The 17,388-nt window shown below is 37.6% G+C and overlaps 1 protein-coding gene across 1 annotated transcript in view; it reads left to right on the plus strand.

The window, feature by feature from the left end:
• The window catches only part of OXCT1 (3-oxoacid CoA-transferase 1), a 137,292-nt gene that overhangs the window by 53,335 nt on the left and 66,569 nt on the right, over positions 1-17,388 (plus strand). The window contains 4 exon segments of the mRNA XM_030330595.1: positions 10,833-10,940; positions 12,208-12,243; positions 12,246-12,321; positions 15,640-15,734. Coding sequence (XP_030186455.1) covers positions 10,833-10,940; positions 12,208-12,243; positions 12,246-12,321; positions 15,640-15,734 — 315 coding nt within the window.

A 17,388-nucleotide genomic window follows, 5' to 3' on the forward strand; every position in this document is an offset into this window, starting at 1 on the left:
TATCTCCTCCATTAGATTGGGAGCACTTCGTGGGACCTTGTCCTACTCATCTTTGTATCCCCAGCATCTGGCACAATGCCTGGCACATAACAGATGATCATTAAATGCTCTTTGATTCACTGAGCCAGCAATTTTAAAATATAAGCATCGCTTTGCAGTTTTAGAAATGTTCTGCCCATTCTACTTGATTGGCGTCATTATCCTGCCATGGTCTAAGGAAGCAAAAATGTCTTATACTCAGTGGTTCTTCCTGACAGCTTTGTATTTGAGGCCTTTGTCAGACCCTGAATTGAGAGACTTGATAATCTGCTGCCAGCTGTTCTATAATTCCTTTCCTTATTACTGTGACTAGCTTCCTCTGACTTCCCTGGGATCATTTTATCTCAAGGTGTGCCTTTTAATGCTGGCTGGAATAGATAGTGTGTTTCATTCAATAGGCTTTTATTACGCAGTTAAAGCAGAAGAAGCCATATGGTAGTTAACTAGATATGCAGAGGGTTATCAAGTGGTGGCAAATAAACCGGCCTTGTAAAAGCAATGGCCTGTTGACTCAGGCAAGAACTGGCATAGCAGATATGCAAGTACAGAAGAGTATTGAAGGTATGGAATTAAAATCATGTGTTGCATAAGAGGGGAATGATGTAGTGTTCGACAGCCTAGAGTAATTAAAAAGATACATTAATTTGCATACTTTAAGGTCTTTTTATAGCACATTGAGGAACAAATGTAGACTTACAACATGTAAGGGCTGGAAGGAATACTAGGCATTATTTAAAACTCAACTTTCACATTTTAGAGATGAAATGAGCTTAAATGGTACACATAAGAACACAGTGTTAGATGACATTAGGGTTGAAACCAGAATCCGCATCTTCTGACCCCAAATCCAGTGCTCTGTATTATACTCTGTTGTCTCAGTTTTTTAAGTGTAGGTGAAATACATGGCATTGGAGTCAAATGGCAAAGTTGCTCCCTTACAAAGTGCTGGCATCAACAAATTACTGTTTTCCATCGCCCATAGCCACTTGTCTTTAATGGCGGAAATTCTGAAAGACCAGGGTGCGTCTTTTAATTGTCATTCTTCATTTTTCAAATATGGCATTAAGTTTTAGGGATGAGCTGTATATGCCATAAAAGACATTTTAGATGTGAGACTTCAGCTTCATTCACCGTAGGTCTTTTGGTCATTGCTGTGAATGATGACCTCAGAGTCTGGACCGACCCGCTTTCCTAGTGATGACCAGAGACTGAAATTCAGTTTGTGGGGAAAAACTGGAGCCAAGAGATGCCAGCCACAAAACCGTTCGTGTGTACCTGCTATTTGTATGAAGGGAACAGCCATTTGCTCTTACTGTTAACATCACAGCTGAGAATGTTTGAATATGTTTGAATTTCTTTAGGACGTAAAGATCTAGTTTCGGAAATTGTACTGTGAGCGGTGGGAAGGGCATCTTGTTTTGAAGTTTATTTTTGCATTGTATGTCTACCTTATACTAAATCAGGAAAAAGAAACATGGCATTTTAATGTCTTAATGAAATTAAGAAGATTCCACATTGGTTACTGCTTTATAGAAATGAAATGTACAGAGAACATTTAAAAGGTAAAATGAAGAAAGAAAGCTCTTTTCTATCCCACATGGTGAAGGGTTTTAAATTTAGGAATTATTGAGTCATCCACAAGGTGAATCCTAGTTGCAATTTCTGTTAGATTAAGCAGCCATTAGCTGTGTTCTGGAAATGCTAGAGATTAACCCAATTCTAGTTAGCAGTTTATGTGTTAAATACTGGATTCTTACATTATGAAAAGCTCCAAGGACGATTAACAGCTCGAAATTAAAGGAAACAGTCTTAAAAGAGTAACCTTTCAAAGTTCTAGTTGGTGTCACTAATAGGCAGTTTTTTGGTGGCTGTAAAAACCCAACACAGACTTTCTTCTCTTCCTGTTTCTCCATAACTCTCTTCACTGAAAAAATGTTCCTAGTTTAATTCTTTTAATTATATCATGTCTCCCTGTTTTCCTTGGGGTATGTGATAATGGTGTAATTTTTTTTCCTTAGTGTTGTAGATAAGACTGGTGCTTGAATGAACATGTTAGAAGTGTTTTAATTCCTTTGGGTAGATGTACTCCTTTTAATTACTTCTCTGGATTTGCTACAGCCCTAATAAAATTTCCTTTCAGAAGAAGACATGACAAATAAAATTTGGATATTTGTAATACTGCCTGAATGTTATTAAATCACATACTTAGTGAAGATTGACATTTTTGGTCAATTAAAAAAAAAATGCTAGCAAAATACCAGCACGGACTAGACTGTTTGGATATAGTATTAGAGTCAGTAGAAATGAAAATAATACTTACCATAAACTGCTTTTAAATTTGTCTTTTGAGGGGCGTCTGGGTGGCTCAGTCAGTGAAGCGTCCAACTTCCACTCAGATCGTGATCTTGCGGCTTGTGGGTTTCGAGCCCCACATTGGGCTGTCTGCTGTCAGCGCAGAGTGCGCTTCAGATCCTCTGTCGCCATCTCTCTGCCCCTTCCCCATTCACATTCTGTCTCAAAAATAAATAAACCTTTAAAAAAATAATAAATTTTTAAAAAAAGTAGTCTTCTCCATTTCAAAAACTATTGGGATAGTTCATGAAGAAAGTAATATTCCTACTTTTTTTGGATCAATATGGCATATTTTGCTGCTAATCATAGTTTTAGTAAATTAATCTTCTTCTAAAAAGTTCTTCTTCTTCTAAAAAGTTCAAGCTGCTACACCTGTTTTCCTTCTCATCCCATGTTTCAAATGAGACATCATAGAGAGAAGGATTGTTTTTGTTTTGCAATGAGGGACATCAGGTTGAAGGTGGTTATGAGCGCTGAGGTTGGACAGCAAGGGGAGAAAGGAAGATTCTTCTGGGTTTTTGGGTATAGTCTTTGTGCCTGTGCTTAGGTAAGCCCTTTTATATTTCCTCTTCAAACAATTATTAGACCAGGTATTCTTTTGCAACATTTGTACCCTGCTGAATATCATTTTTTATTTTCCTAACCAGTAGAGACCATTTTCTATCTTAATAGTATCAGCTCTTTTTTCTGGCCTTGTATCATTCCCCAATTTGATCAATGCACTGTTTAATTTTTACCCATTGTGTTCTAGAAATGATAATAAAGTAGCTTAGAAGACACAGAATATATACAAAAATAACATCAATTAAAAAGGTGCTAGGGGCACCTGGGTGGCTCAGTCAACTAAGCATGTGACTCTTGATCTCATTTTAGGTTTTGATCTCAGGGTTGTGAGTTCAAGCCCCGGGTTGGGCTCCAACTGGATGTGGAGCCTACGTTAAAAAACAAAACAAAACGGGGCGCCTGGGTGGCGCAGTCGGTTCGTCCGACTTCAGCCAGGTCACGATCTCGCGGTCCGTGAGTTCGAGCCCCGCGTCAGGCTCTGGGCTCATGGCTCAGAGCCTGGAGCCTGTTTCTGATTCTGTGTCTCCCTCTCTCTCTGCCCCTCCCCGTTCATGCTCTGTCTCTCTCTGTCCCAAAAATAAATAAACGTTGAAAAAAAAATTAAAAAAAAACAAAAAACAAACAACAAAAAAAAGCACAGCTATAAGAAGAAAGAAAAGCAATGGTAGGGCTTTAAAATGGAGGTGGAATTGGACTGAAAAATCATACTGTCATGGCAAACATGATGAGTACAAGATGTCAAGTAAAATATAGTACATACCATATAAAAGAAACTAATCAGATCAGGCGGACTACAACTATTCTTACTATGAAAACTAGACAGAATTTTATCTTAGGCATTGTGTTTAATTGCAAGAAAGAACTCATTTGATTATAAGAGGGAGAAACTGACTCTTTGTAACTATGGTGTAAAGCTATTGGTTTGCCCCAGGGGAGACTCTTCTTGGAGAATTAAGAATGTTTGGACCCCCTTGAACATTAAAAAAAAAAAAAAGGGGCGCCTGGGTGGCGCAGTCGGTTAAGCGTCCGACTTCAGCCAGGTCACGATCTCGCGGTCTGTGAGTTCGAGCCCCGCATCGGGCTCTGAGCTGATGGCTCAGAGCCTGGAGCCTGTTTCCGACTCTGTGTCTCCCTCTCTCTCTGCCCCTCGCCCGTTCATGCTCTGTCTCTCTCTGTCCCAAAAATAAATAAACGTTGGAAAAAAAAAAAAAACAAACAAACAAAACAAAAAACAAAAAACAAAAAAACCCACAAAAAACGGGGTGCCTGGGTGGCTCAGTCGGTTAAGCGTCTGACTTCAGCTCAGGCCATGATCTCCTCGTTTGTGAGTTCGAGCCCCGCATCGGGCTCTGTACTGACATCTCAGAACCTGGAGCCTGCTTCAGATTCTGTGTCTGAACTCTTTCTCTGCCCCTCCCCTGCTCATGCGCTGTCTCTCAAAAGTAAATAAACATTAAATAAATTTTTAAAAAAGAATGTTTGGACCCCTTGAATATTGTTTTTCTCACCCAGACTCTTGCAACATACTTGGAAGTCATAAGCCTGAGATTGTCTTCTCTTACAGAGATGGAATTGTATCTGTTCAGAATTGCCTGTTGCACCCAGACCCTTTCCTCTTACCACAGTGGACTCAGAATGTGCTCCGTGTCTTCATTGAAGGCCTTGATAAAGATGTTGAACAGGATAGGACCAAAGACCTCAGCCCATTAGATTAGGGCTTCTCTTCTGATCTGGGGTCTAGCTGACACTGAAGAGTAGGAGCAGGGGCCAGGGGGGCGGTGCTTATGGACCAAACACCTGAAATCTCATGAAGGATTTTGTAGTTTGTGTGGCTTTCATTGGATTCATAAAGAACTACGCATTTCCCCAGAGTTAAAACTACAGCATTAGAGATGTCTAAGGATTTCTCAGGCCGGCAAATACTTCTGTGATTCTTCAAGTACTTCTCTACTATTTGGACATCAAAGCAGGCTTCCTATCTATTTTCTTCATTGCTGTATCTAGTATGTGCTTAATTCGTATTTGTTGATTTTAAGTGAATGTATCCAAGTCCTATTTCCCTGCTGAGTCTATAAAACTTTTGTGACGAACTTGGTTAGGTTCTTTGTGAAATCACACTCTGCTTTTCTCCTCTCCAGTGTGCTAGCCTGATCTGCAAGTTAATGAAGTTCATTCTGCATGGTGTGGTCTGGGGGGAACTTGTACTGCTGTCTCACAATAGTCTTTTCTCTGTTTAATGACCTTACAGACTATCTGTGCAATAATCCATTTTGGAATACTGTTGTGAATTGAGCCCCTCTTTCGGAAAGACTATATGCTTCTCTCCATCTGCTGACACTGCTACCGTTTTTCACTTGGCTGTAATTCTCTGACCATATTTTCAGGCCCTTTAAGAATCCTGGGTTATAATTTTTGTGGGTCTGCAGCCTAGTATTAGTTCAGAGAACCTATCTATCTATCCCTTCTTGGAATTCAATTCCTCCTTAGCCCTGTTATACTGCCCTTTCCTTCTCCTTACTGGGGAAGTCAGGAGCAAAATGGAATTGAACTACGGCACTTTTTTTCTGTCGTCTCTCAAGCAGTGGTGATTATCATTTCTGAATTCTCCATCAGCAACAGCAAAATCATCCCAGAAACCACTTTCATCATCTGTAACATTTTGGACATGACTCGTTTCATTCCGATTTGTACCTTTTGACACACCTCTCAAAGTTTCATGTGACTCCCATTTGCTCTAGACCACACTGGTCTCTCTTTTGTATGAGCCCTTGTCAGATATGAGGAAACACATATCTAGCCATGTTATACCTCTTACACTCTTCTTTATATGCTATTCTCTTCATTATCAAGGCGATCCATTTTTGTATTATCAGAATGGGGGTTTCAAAAGCCTCATAAGTCTCTTTGTCTTCTAGAGTTTCTGACCACTTGATTCTGCTTTTTTTTTTCTCAACTTTTTCCAGTCTGCTTTTCTTCAAAGACCAAGACACATTTCTGCTTATGTCCAGGATTCACTTCCCAGGCCACCGCAAATTCCAATTTTACATTGTCACTTTCTCTCAGGGATTCCATCATTTCTACTTTACCAAGCTTATCCTTATTGGTTACCCTTATCTGGTAGAGGTCCAGAATCATGATTTCTCTCACTTGTTCATTCTAAAATACAGAACTTGTCAGAAGGCATTATAGAAATTTTCAGAGGAATGTGATGATCAGAGATATTCAAATAATTAGTGTCTCTCATGATATGACTGTCTTATTTCTGAGCCAGTTTTGACATTCCTACTAAAAATACATCCTCTACATCTTTAGTTTGGAGAGCACTGTGATTGTATGGCCATTAGTGCGATATTCTATATCTTTTTAAACTCACGGTAAATATACCACATTTCATCACTAGGTCTGTGGCTTCCCAGGCATCTGCATATTTTTCTTGACATAACATGTTCTGTGAGCTTATTTTCACTGGGCATTGTAGAGTATCTATTGGTAGGAGATCCAGTCAACAAGGTTTCAGTCATGGCTACACAATCATATTTACCACTGTCGTTAGGGTTGCAAATTCATTAATAGCCTAGCTACTCATCTTTTCAGTCTGTGCATTTATATATAGATATCTAAGACCATTTGTAATTTGTTCCAGGCCCTTTTAGCTTCCATGACATTTTATATTTTTGTACTAATCTTATCATCTCTTAGCATGAAGCTTAATACAATATGCACCTTCTTGCTCCTTTGGATTTTTTAATTGTTTTTTTTTTAATTGTTTTTGTTTGTTTGATTGATTTGCTCCTTTGCATTCTCGGGAAGTATGCCCTGCATGCTGACCTCCCTTTTTCTCCACATTTTCTCTTCATCTGACCCAGAGACATCCAGAGCACCTCTGCATCTAACTTGTAATGTTTTCTCTTATGGCTCATTTCCTCCCTCTTCCATTTTTCTAGTCTTCCACAGGTTTTCCTAATTTGGGATCACTTCGTGTTTTTCATGATTCTAGACATTAATGCTTGTTGTTGGCTTTTTTTCTTTCTTGCCAGAATAAATTCATCCTAACCTGTTTTGAAAGTTAAAATGACTCCAGAAAAACACCTTCAGTGTGATCCCTTCCCTTCAGCCCTCACCTAGCATCAAACAGCCCTCACCTAGTATCACTGTGAGGTTTGCAGCGTAGGGCCCAATTTTTTTGTGGCTATCACAGATTCAGATTGCCACTAAAATAAAATAAATACATGAGAAAGTTATTGCCTTGTAGCTCCTCTGTTCCCTTACCTGAGATATAAGTAATATTTGCCAAGTGAAAACAAAGACATTGTCACCCAAGGATGAGTTCTTATCCTGTCTGAGCTTTAAAATAAAAGTTTTCAGAATTATAAAGTAGAAAGGGTATAGGGGAGAGAAAGCAACCTTTTAAAACAAAGTTCAAATCAATAATAATTAACATTTCCTAGCCTCTATTTTCCTGCTAATGACTGAAGACATGTACTAATTAGAGAAGCCTCAAGTGTCTGGGTTTCTAGATGAACCAGATGGTGCTGCCTAAGAACTATGCTTAGCGCCAGCCAGAGGTCTGGGTTGTTCTTAACTACCTTTCCTCCATCTTGAGCATATTTAAACTTAAATATGCTCACTGCTTTGCACTGAGACTTTTTCTTTGTTCTTTATTTTCTGTCTTCCCCACTTCTGATTTCAGGAGGAACATTTCTGCCATTGTTAGTGAGTGTTCTTGTGAGCTTTTTACTTTTTTTCTTTACAGCCTCATTTTATTCATCTCTTTCTTTTCAGATTTCTTTTAGCTCTTATGTTATCACCTGATCTCACTGGACTTGTTTCCCCCACTTTGGTTCTTCCTTACTGTTCTTTCTCAAAATCACACAAAGCCTGCACAGAAGGCTTCAGTCCCTTCGATAGCTAGCATTAAGATAGTTCTGCCTCTTCAGTTTTTTAAAACTTTTTCACAGATTGTCTGAAAACATATGTTTTCTTCTTTTGGTTTGTACTTCAAATATTTTCTTCCTTTGCTATTAACTCTGCTAACCAACTCTAAGAAAGCTTTGAGTTTTGTATAGAAATTTTCAGTACTGTGGAGTGTTGATATTGTTTTGACAAATGCTGTACTTGCATTTTCTACGATATGAAAATCACTTCTATTAGGATGACAAAGCATAGAACTGATGACACTCAACCAGATTCCTGCTTTTCGTCAGTTGTTTTACCAGAACACGTTCTTTCATCCCATTTGTTGTGAAAGTCATGATGTCATTACCCTTGGTAAAGAAACTTTGTCTTACCTTGATGTTTTTTGTCAAAACTTTCTTTATTGGAATCAGAAGAAAAGTGACTGGTTCCCATGAGCATTTCTAGCTTAAGTGATAAGTGTTATTATTTTCCTTTATGTTTCTTGTTCCTGCTGAAGGATAAAGGCTGGGAGACCAATTAGGAAGCTGCTACAATAATTCAAGCACAAGATATGAGGGTCTGGACTTTTGGAACAGCATTAGCCGTGGAGAATAATTGGCATTATCTTTAAAAAAGTAGACAAAAGAGTTTCCTTAATTCATTTCATAAAGTTGTAAGTGCTTTTAGAGTTTAGAAATCACAGTTTTGTTTGTTTTTGTTTTTTGAGTCTCCCTGGTTTTTTTTTTTTTTTTTTTTAATGTGTCCTTTTGGTACATGTCTAACTAATTAAGGGATTTATGACATCCTCCATTTATGTATTCTCTGGTTTGGGAAACTAATTACTTAGTGTCTGTTGTATCTTTAAAAAACTAAGTTTTTCACCCCTTGATTATCAAAATAAAATGAAAAGAAATAACTTGTACTGTTACTCAGATAATAATTATTAACATTTCTGTGTATTTCCTTTCCGTTTTTTGTGGGTAGAGAGACAATTATGCCAAAGAGCATATCTATAAATAGTTATTTATACAAAATCTTACTTTTTATGAAACATTAACTTATGACATGTCATTAAGTATTATGAAAGCATAATATTGATATATCATGTGGATGTACCCTATATATTTTACCATTATCCTGTTGTTGACGATTTAGGTTGTTTCCAGCTCATTCTTATTGTAACAAGTGGTATGGCCAATATTTTATTGAATACTAAGTCTTCATATATATCCTCAGGGTTAATGGGTTAATGTATAAAAAAAATTGTTTAAGTCCCGAAACTCTTTGAAGGCTTGAATTGAATAAGTATAAAGATGTGAATTAGCCCTAACGGCTAAAAGTTCCAAGTACTTGAAGAAGTAGCATAATGCTTAGCTGCTCTGCATTTCCGGTATCTACTCCTCTTTACCTGGTCACCACCCTGAGTGGGAACTACTGGAGCATAGAGAAGTTTTTGAGGGAAGGTACAGATAACAGTGATGGGGAGTCCCCTAGCCTCCCTCTAACTCATTTTCAGATGAATACAGTTGTGCATCTCTACCCATTATTTCAGCTTGGATGCCCATATGTATACTGACTCCTCCTTGGAGTTTTTGTTTGATTTTCATTAAGATCCTTCTAATTATCATTAAAGATAGCTTTTATCTACCACGTTCTGTTTTTCTCAGCTATTTGGGAGCAGTGCATAATAACCAAAATGATTCTTGTGATTCCTGGTATGCTTTCATTGGAGGAGGAGTGTGGCGTGGGCATACAGGGTAGAATAGCATAAAGAGTGCTACTTGACCTCAAAGACCTCTGGAGAGTTCAGTTCTTAGTTCAGGAGGCATGTTTCATACAGGTCACTTTGCGCAAGTTAGTTCACTTAAGGAAATCGTTCTTTGCTTTGGATATGACATCTACTAACTGAGCACCCAACAGTCTTCAAGGTAATATTTTTTCTTGGCACCAGAAAGATAGTTCTTTGACCCCAACAACATTGACCTTAGTTTGACCTTAGTTTTTCTTGATCGTGGTTATTCTGAGGTTCTTTTTATGTTGACGTAAAGATACTGTTTCATTTGTCCTTTTTTTCCCCCAGCTGACATCTATTTTTTTAATGTTTATTTTTATTTTTTCTAAATACAATTTATTGTCAAATTAGTTAATATACAGTGTATACAATGTGCCCTTCATTTGTCCTTTTTAAAATGAATTATAAAGTAGCAGACTAACTAGGAGCATTTCATGCTGCTATATAATGCCCTTTTGCTCTGTAACTGACTTTAATTCTAATCACATTGAGCATTTCTAGTCATTAGTTAATATTTTCCTTTTTGAATTTCCATATTGAATTAATGATCTGTCTTTAAGTAAAATTATTTCAGCAATTGCAGTTCTATCACGATCCTAGGATGCTAATAACAAATAATTAAAAACTGTTACAGATAGCATTTGTATCTATATTTAAAAAGCTTTTCAATTGACCAAGCAGATGTTGTTACAGATTTTTGTCTTTGATATGATAAATCTCCCATTAATTTTGAAAATCAGGGTTTAAGGGATGTGCTTTCAAGTTTTCCATAGTTGAGCTGCAATTTGTGAAAGTTCAAGCAGCTGTACTGGGAAACCATTTGACAACTTTGTAACTGAGGCTCTTTTAGGCAGAGACTAAGTTCTGGAGCTTTATGTTCTGTATTTTATGTTCAGACACATGTATTTGAATTTCTTCTTTTTTTGTGGGTCCAGAAGTGTCTGTGTGTAGTGTATTCTCTCTCTTTTGTATACATGCATATATGTATGTTTATACATATATGTTCTCTTTTACATACATACACACATAATATGCACGCACACCTACATACATACACATATGTGTGTGTATGTGTATTTTACATTGTATATCCAACCTAAGTTGAAGATACAGATGCATGGACTTTTTTCAAAATGAAAAATTTTTCAGTTTAAGCTCTCACTAATTAATTTATTTTCTCTTGGCCTAGGTTGAAGAAATTGTGGATATTGGATCATTTGCCCCAGAAGACATCCATATTCCTAAGATTTATGTACATCGCCTTATAAAGGGAGAAAAATATGAGAAAAGGATTGAGGTAATTGCATTAGTTTCTTTGTTAGAATTTATGAATCTGATTATCAGAGATTATGTGCCCCTGGGGCCATTCCAGATGATAGGAAATTAAAGCTGAATGGAAAGTCCTGCTTTGGATCTTAGTAGGAGCTTCTCATGTGTCCATCCTAAGGGGACATGATCATCTATATTGTCCAGCCCATTAGTGCCTTGTGTTTACGAAAGTGTGTATCACCAAGTTACATGATTCTCTAGGCTGTGTCTTCCAGGCTTCTGTAACTGTCCTAATTTATTATACTGCATAGTTTTGGCTGGCTGTTCTACAGGGTAGGGAAGGCTTTAGCCCTGCTGGACTCTTAGTGTTTGATTATTCAGAAATGTCTATCAATCTTAAAGTTGTTTTGCAGTGTATAAAGTCCAGAAAGTCATTCCCCTCAGTGTTGGGCTCTGGGCAGCTGGTGGATATGAGATCATGGCAAGGGGTAGGCATCAGGGGCATTGGAGATGTTCTAAGGCTACTGAGAGCATGAAGAATGCTCAGCTGGACCAAAATTGGTATCAAAATTCATAATTATCTAGGGGTCAGCAACAGAATAGGCATGCAGTGGGAGATACTGGGGAATCAGAGATACCCTCTACCTTGCATCAAACAGAAAGACATTTTGCAATCTAAAACTAAGTTCAAGGGACTAAGAAGAGAGGATGTGGGACATTTGCAAATAACAACCAGAGTCTATGTCAAGAAGATTTAGTAATGGAAATAGTTTCCTAGCTGGTTTTTGGATATTTTTATGATTTCTGTGATGCGCTTGTAGCAAAACCAGTCCAGACTCTTCAGGTGGAAATACGCAATTGGCAATAGCGACACCTGGTAAACACATTCTGACAGCCCGGCAAAAACAGAGTCCCAAGGTCTGTTCCTTGTTCTTTGCTCGGGCTCAATCCTTGAGCACCTGAGAAGAATTCAGTTGTAGAAGTCTTAAGACTAATAGTAGTAGCAGTCAGTGTGATGGCAACAGAGGGATTACTTGCTTCAAAAAGACAGAACAGATACATCTTTCTCTTCAAACAGATCTGGCCTCTTTCACTTTCTAAAAAATTATTTCTGTCATCAAATACCACCCATGTTATTCTTTAAAAAAAAAAAAAACAAACTCTCTGTTGTAGATTTGCCTCATAGTTTTAGTAAAGGGAGAGACCTACGTTTTTTTCCAATAAAATTTTAGATTTCGGCAGTGATAAAATACAGGGTATACCTCAATCATGAATAATTTCTGTTTATTTTAAAGCGTTTATCAGTCCGGAAAGAGGAAGATGTAAAAGCCAAATCGGTAAACCTGGAGATAATGTAAGGGAACGTATCATCAAGCGGGCAGCTCTTGAATTTGAAGATGGCATGTATGGTATCCTTTATCTTTCTGGGACTGGGCAGAGACCTAGCCTTCACTTTTCTTGTCTTTTTTTAAAATTGCTTTTAATGTTTATTTTTTTTTTTGAAATAAAGGGAGAGAGAGAGAGTGCACGTGTGCAGGGGAGGGATGGAGAGAGGGAGAGAGAAAATCCCAAGTAGGCTCAGTGCTGTTAGCACAGAGCCCAAGGTGGGGCCGGAACCCACGAACCATGAGATCATGACCTGAGCTGAAACCAAGAGTCAGACCTTTAACCAACTGATCCACTCAGGAGCACCTCCCTCACTTTTTCTATATTCATCAGGTGCCTAGGCCTCCTGCATAGTGATTCTTTTCTAGTCCATTGTAATTTTTAAAACAATGGATAAATTTTTACAAAATGTGGCATATAACCTAAAGATATCAAGGTATATGAAATTAGAATTATGATCTGTTTGCCTTCTTAAAGCAAAATGGCAACTAAAATTTGCTTAGCTTTTTTCTAATATACAATGGATTTCAGTACAATTTGGCATTTGGCTAAAGGTTATTGGGAAAAGAGATTACCCAAGATGAAGGTTTCAAATCTCTGAAGTACTAGTTATAACAGTGCTATTTACTTTTTCTGTGTTCTGACATTTGCATACTCATTGAAACATAAGATTCAACTTCTTAACAACCGCTTGTTTCCTTTGCAAAGATCCCATGAGCGTACCCTTTTATGTCTAATGCTTTGTAAGGGTATTCAATGGACAGTACAAATTCTGCTTTAGATACTTTGTCAAAAAAAGAGATAGGTTGAGATAATGTAGTACAATTATTATTCAGATTAAAAAAATTTTCTTGATGTTTATTTTTGAGAGAGAGCGAGAGTGCAAGCAGGGGAGGGGCAGAGAGAGAGGGAGACACAGAATCCGAAGCAGATTTCAGGCTTTGAGCTGTCAGCACAGAGCCCTACATGGGGCTTGAACCCACGAACCACAAGATCATGACCTGAGCTGAAGTTGGATACTCAACTGATTGAGCCACCCAGGTGTCCCTTATTATATTTTGGATGTGAGAGCCTCTTCACCATTTTGCTAGTTTTCAATACATCAAACATTGAACTATATAATTCATATAACAAGTAATGCATATAAATACAAATAGTGTTTGATAAAATTAGTATTTGTTGAATGGCCTTATTTAAAGGCCTAGGACAGGAGGAACTAGAAACATGACAAGAGTCTACATTCTGCGAGCTTCCCTGTCCATGAATATCATCTTTCAGACTGATACTGACTGGGAAAACTTTCTTTTTACCCCCACCACCTCATTTTTCTCTGTTTTCCAGTTTATGTCCTGTGTTATGGTAAGAGTTCACATAGGAGAGTGGAATATAATAGTGCCTCCTTTTCAGCTCCTATATCAGCAAGATATAGAGCCAACCAAGTTAACTTAGCAGGTAAAAGCTAGGCCCTGGGATTTCTTTCTTTTCTTTTTTTTTTTCTTAATTTTTTTTTTTTTTTTAACGTTTATTTATTTTTGAGACAGAGAGAGACAGAGCATGAACAGGGGAGGGGCAGAGAGAGAGGGAGACACAGAATCCGAAGCAGGCTCCAGGCTCCGAGCTGTTAGCACAGAGCCCGACGCGGGGCTCGAACTCATGGACCGTGAGATCATGACCTGAGCTTAACCGACCAAGCCACCCAGGCACCCCATAGGCCCTGGGATTTCTTCTCCCCTGCAGCCATTTGGTTACCCATTGATATTTAAATACTTACTGTATGATAACACTAATTTTAGATACTAATGGCTTCTAGGTGTTCTTTATTCACCGTTACTCTATTACCTATGAAAAATATTTGCAAGTCAGTTATAAATGGTCTTCCCATATCACCTGCTCTTTCTCAACCCAGAGTACATAGACCTCTTTACCCCTGGCATTTGACCCACTAAAAAGTATTGAAGAATACTCCTCCTGTGTCACGTCCTGAAAAAATTATAGAATTCAATGAAAGCATTTACGTAGAAGCATTGTAATGTAGGTTGCCCTTATCTGAAAATACTCACTCCTAATGGAAATAATATCTCAATGTGGTCTGTACATCACTGTGAGAAATAAAGTACAAACTATGCTAGCTTGTGATTTGTAGATGAGTTAAGTAGCTATTGTCATAGCTTCATCGAGTTCCTGTGTCTGTGAGCAGTGACCTGGTTCATGGAGTCATCCTGCCCCCCTCGCAGTCTGTAACACGGCAGCACATACAAACTTTATTTTTTCCGGCTCCGATTCACAAAGATCTCACTGTTACTGGAATCTCATCAGAGTGCTGTCATCCTCTGCACTAATTCTGGCTTGCGTGTGGTGGTCGAGGAGAGCATGGACAGCAGTTCCAGGCAGAGTGTGTGTATCTCTGATCTGAGGAGCCTGCTTGTGTTGAGAGGCAAGATTAAATCTACACCATCACATACAAATCGGGACCCAGTTTTGGTCATTTGAGGAAGAAGATTCAACACTCAGCTACTCTTTATATGGTCTCAATTATATTTGCTAAAACTTACACGCCTCCCCTTCTTTTATGTCCTAGAGAAGGTCCACTTACCAATGAATGTTATCTCAGTGACCCAAAGGAATCGTTACAGTTTTGGGCAGACATTGGTATTGTCAGAAAACTTCTTTTTAGTTTAAAAATGATAGCCTTTTTTGAGAATATTAAATCATTATTTTAGTTAGAGTTTTAAATAGTGAAAATTTCTTTTAAACAAAGGTCAAGCCATGTTTAATAATATATCAGTCATAATAAGTAGTAATAACATCAGTTCAAGTTTGCTAAGCACATTAATGAATATAAGATATGCCTTACAATAAAAATGACCTCTTGGCTAGTCTTCTGAAGCCACTACTTTGTTATCTTTATGGGAAAGCATATTAATGTTATTGAAATTAGAAATTTTCTTTTTTTAAAAAATTAGAGGGGCGCCTGGGTTGGCTCAGTCGGTTGGGCGTCCGACTTCGGCTCAGGTCATGATCTCGCGGTCCGTGAGTTCGAGCCCTGCGTCGGGCTCTGTGCTGACAGCTCAGAGCCTGGAGCCTGTTTCGGATTCTGTGTCTCCCTCTCTCTCTGACCTTCCCCGATTCATGCTCTGTCTCTCTCTGTCTCAAAAATGAATAAACGTTAAAAAAAAAAAATTGGAAAATAGTACCTCAAGGATGATGGGAGAATGTAGTCAGTGATTATATTCAGAGCAAGTGCCTTTAGAATTGAGAAGTTCAGATTTATATATGTAGGAGATTTATGGCATAATCTCTTTACCTGTTTTGCAGTGGACCTTAACATCTTTTTTCCCCAGCTAATTTGGGCATAGGAATCCCGCTTCTGGCCAGCAACTTTATCAGCCCAAATATCACAGTTCATCTGCAAAGTGAAAATGGAATCCTGGGTTTGGTAAGACCAAAATTAAAGTTTTCTTTATCCAGTCTCGATGGAGAGTGAAGTAGTCTATGCAATGAAATCTTCTGAGAGTTGTTAGCTTAAAGTTCCCCACCTTATTTTTATATTTTTAACATCATAATAAAATATTTCCCCCCATAAAACAGTGGTAATTGTGAGCATGTAGTGTTGTATTTCATGTAGGAGATGGTAGTTCCCTGACTATGTGAGCTTTCTGACTGCTCCTCTTAATGTTAGCTTGTCATTGTCTACCTCCCCTAGTGTACCTGCCTCAGAGAGACCTCACAGTGTCCAGTTTAGATAACTATTTCTAACTTTTGTGTGGTTGGACAAGATAATGAAGGTCATTAAAAATTCTGTATTATTATAATGATCAATAAGATTCTGGATGAGTAACTGAAAAGTAAGGTTTTTACTTGAGGAACAGGGACATTTTTTGACAGTTGATGAATTTCAAAAATTCCTTTCACCTAATTGTCATTTCAAGGTCACGTTGTTCGAAAAGGAAGAATTTTTCTCTTCCTCAAGATTAATCTTCCAGATGAGCTCAATATTCTCATAGAATTCGTGCATACTTTTTATTCAATATATTAAGAAATACTTTTGCTTCCTGGATGACATTTTTTTAAAATAATATTAACTGTGGCAGAGGTTATTTATAGTTTGGCCGATTTATAAGATTTTTAATCTTTTGTTCTCAGTAGATCTTAACTGTTAGTGCAAAAAACTGTCCATATGTAAGATGTATATCCAGTCTTTAAAACATGAATAATGATCATGAGCATACGGTTGACATGATCGAGGCAGTAATCTTGACCAATTTCAAAAGCACAAAACTTACATGAGTCTGAATAAAAGCAGATTCATATTACCATCAAAGACTCACATATCTTCAAAATGTGATTATTTATAGAGTGACCAGTTCCCTCATTTTGAAGACAAGGTGTATCTTACCCATAGTCAATGTTTGAAGGAAAATTTACATAGTCCTAAAACATTAGTTGCCACTTCAGTTTATTTAAATGATATATGTTTGGTCCCTCTTTTTGGAAGTATGTTAGAATTTCCTCATTTTTGGTTCTGTCTTGTGCCTTTTTTCCCTATTTCTATTTCCTCATCTTTTGTTTACTATATTATGTTATGAAACTACTCACCTGATTGAAGTAATGTAGAGGTGCCTTGTAAAAATACATACAAAATTAAAAAGCAAAATTGAGAGTAATCAGGCAAAGGAAAAATAAAAGCTTCACAACTTAGGTGTTGTGAGAGCTAAGGTTAGGACTCCAAATTCGGGTTGTTAGATGCTGTATACCAAAAAATATGGAACTTTGCCTCTCCAGATCCTTCCAGTCCAGTAGGCAGCCATTTTGTTTATAGTCACTGATTACTACCAGGAAGATTTATGGATAACATTGGTTGCATAATAGGTACTAAATAATTACTTTTTGTTTTACTGACCTATATTTCTAATAGCTTAACATTTCTTTCAAACTTTGGTAATTTTTAGGAAATAGTTTTTGTTTATCACAGTTATTAGTGTAGGAAAAGACTAATCAATAGAAGAAACAGCCATGAAAACATTGGAATTATTTTTAAAAGGTTCACCTTGAGTCTTTTGATAGTAATTTCCCAACGTTTTTAGAGAAGT

This window comes from Lynx canadensis, chromosome A1 (genome assembly GCF_007474595.2).
Source record: "Lynx canadensis isolate LIC74 chromosome A1, mLynCan4.pri.v2, whole genome shotgun sequence".
NCBI lineage: Eukaryota > Metazoa > Chordata > Mammalia > Carnivora > Felidae > Lynx > Lynx canadensis.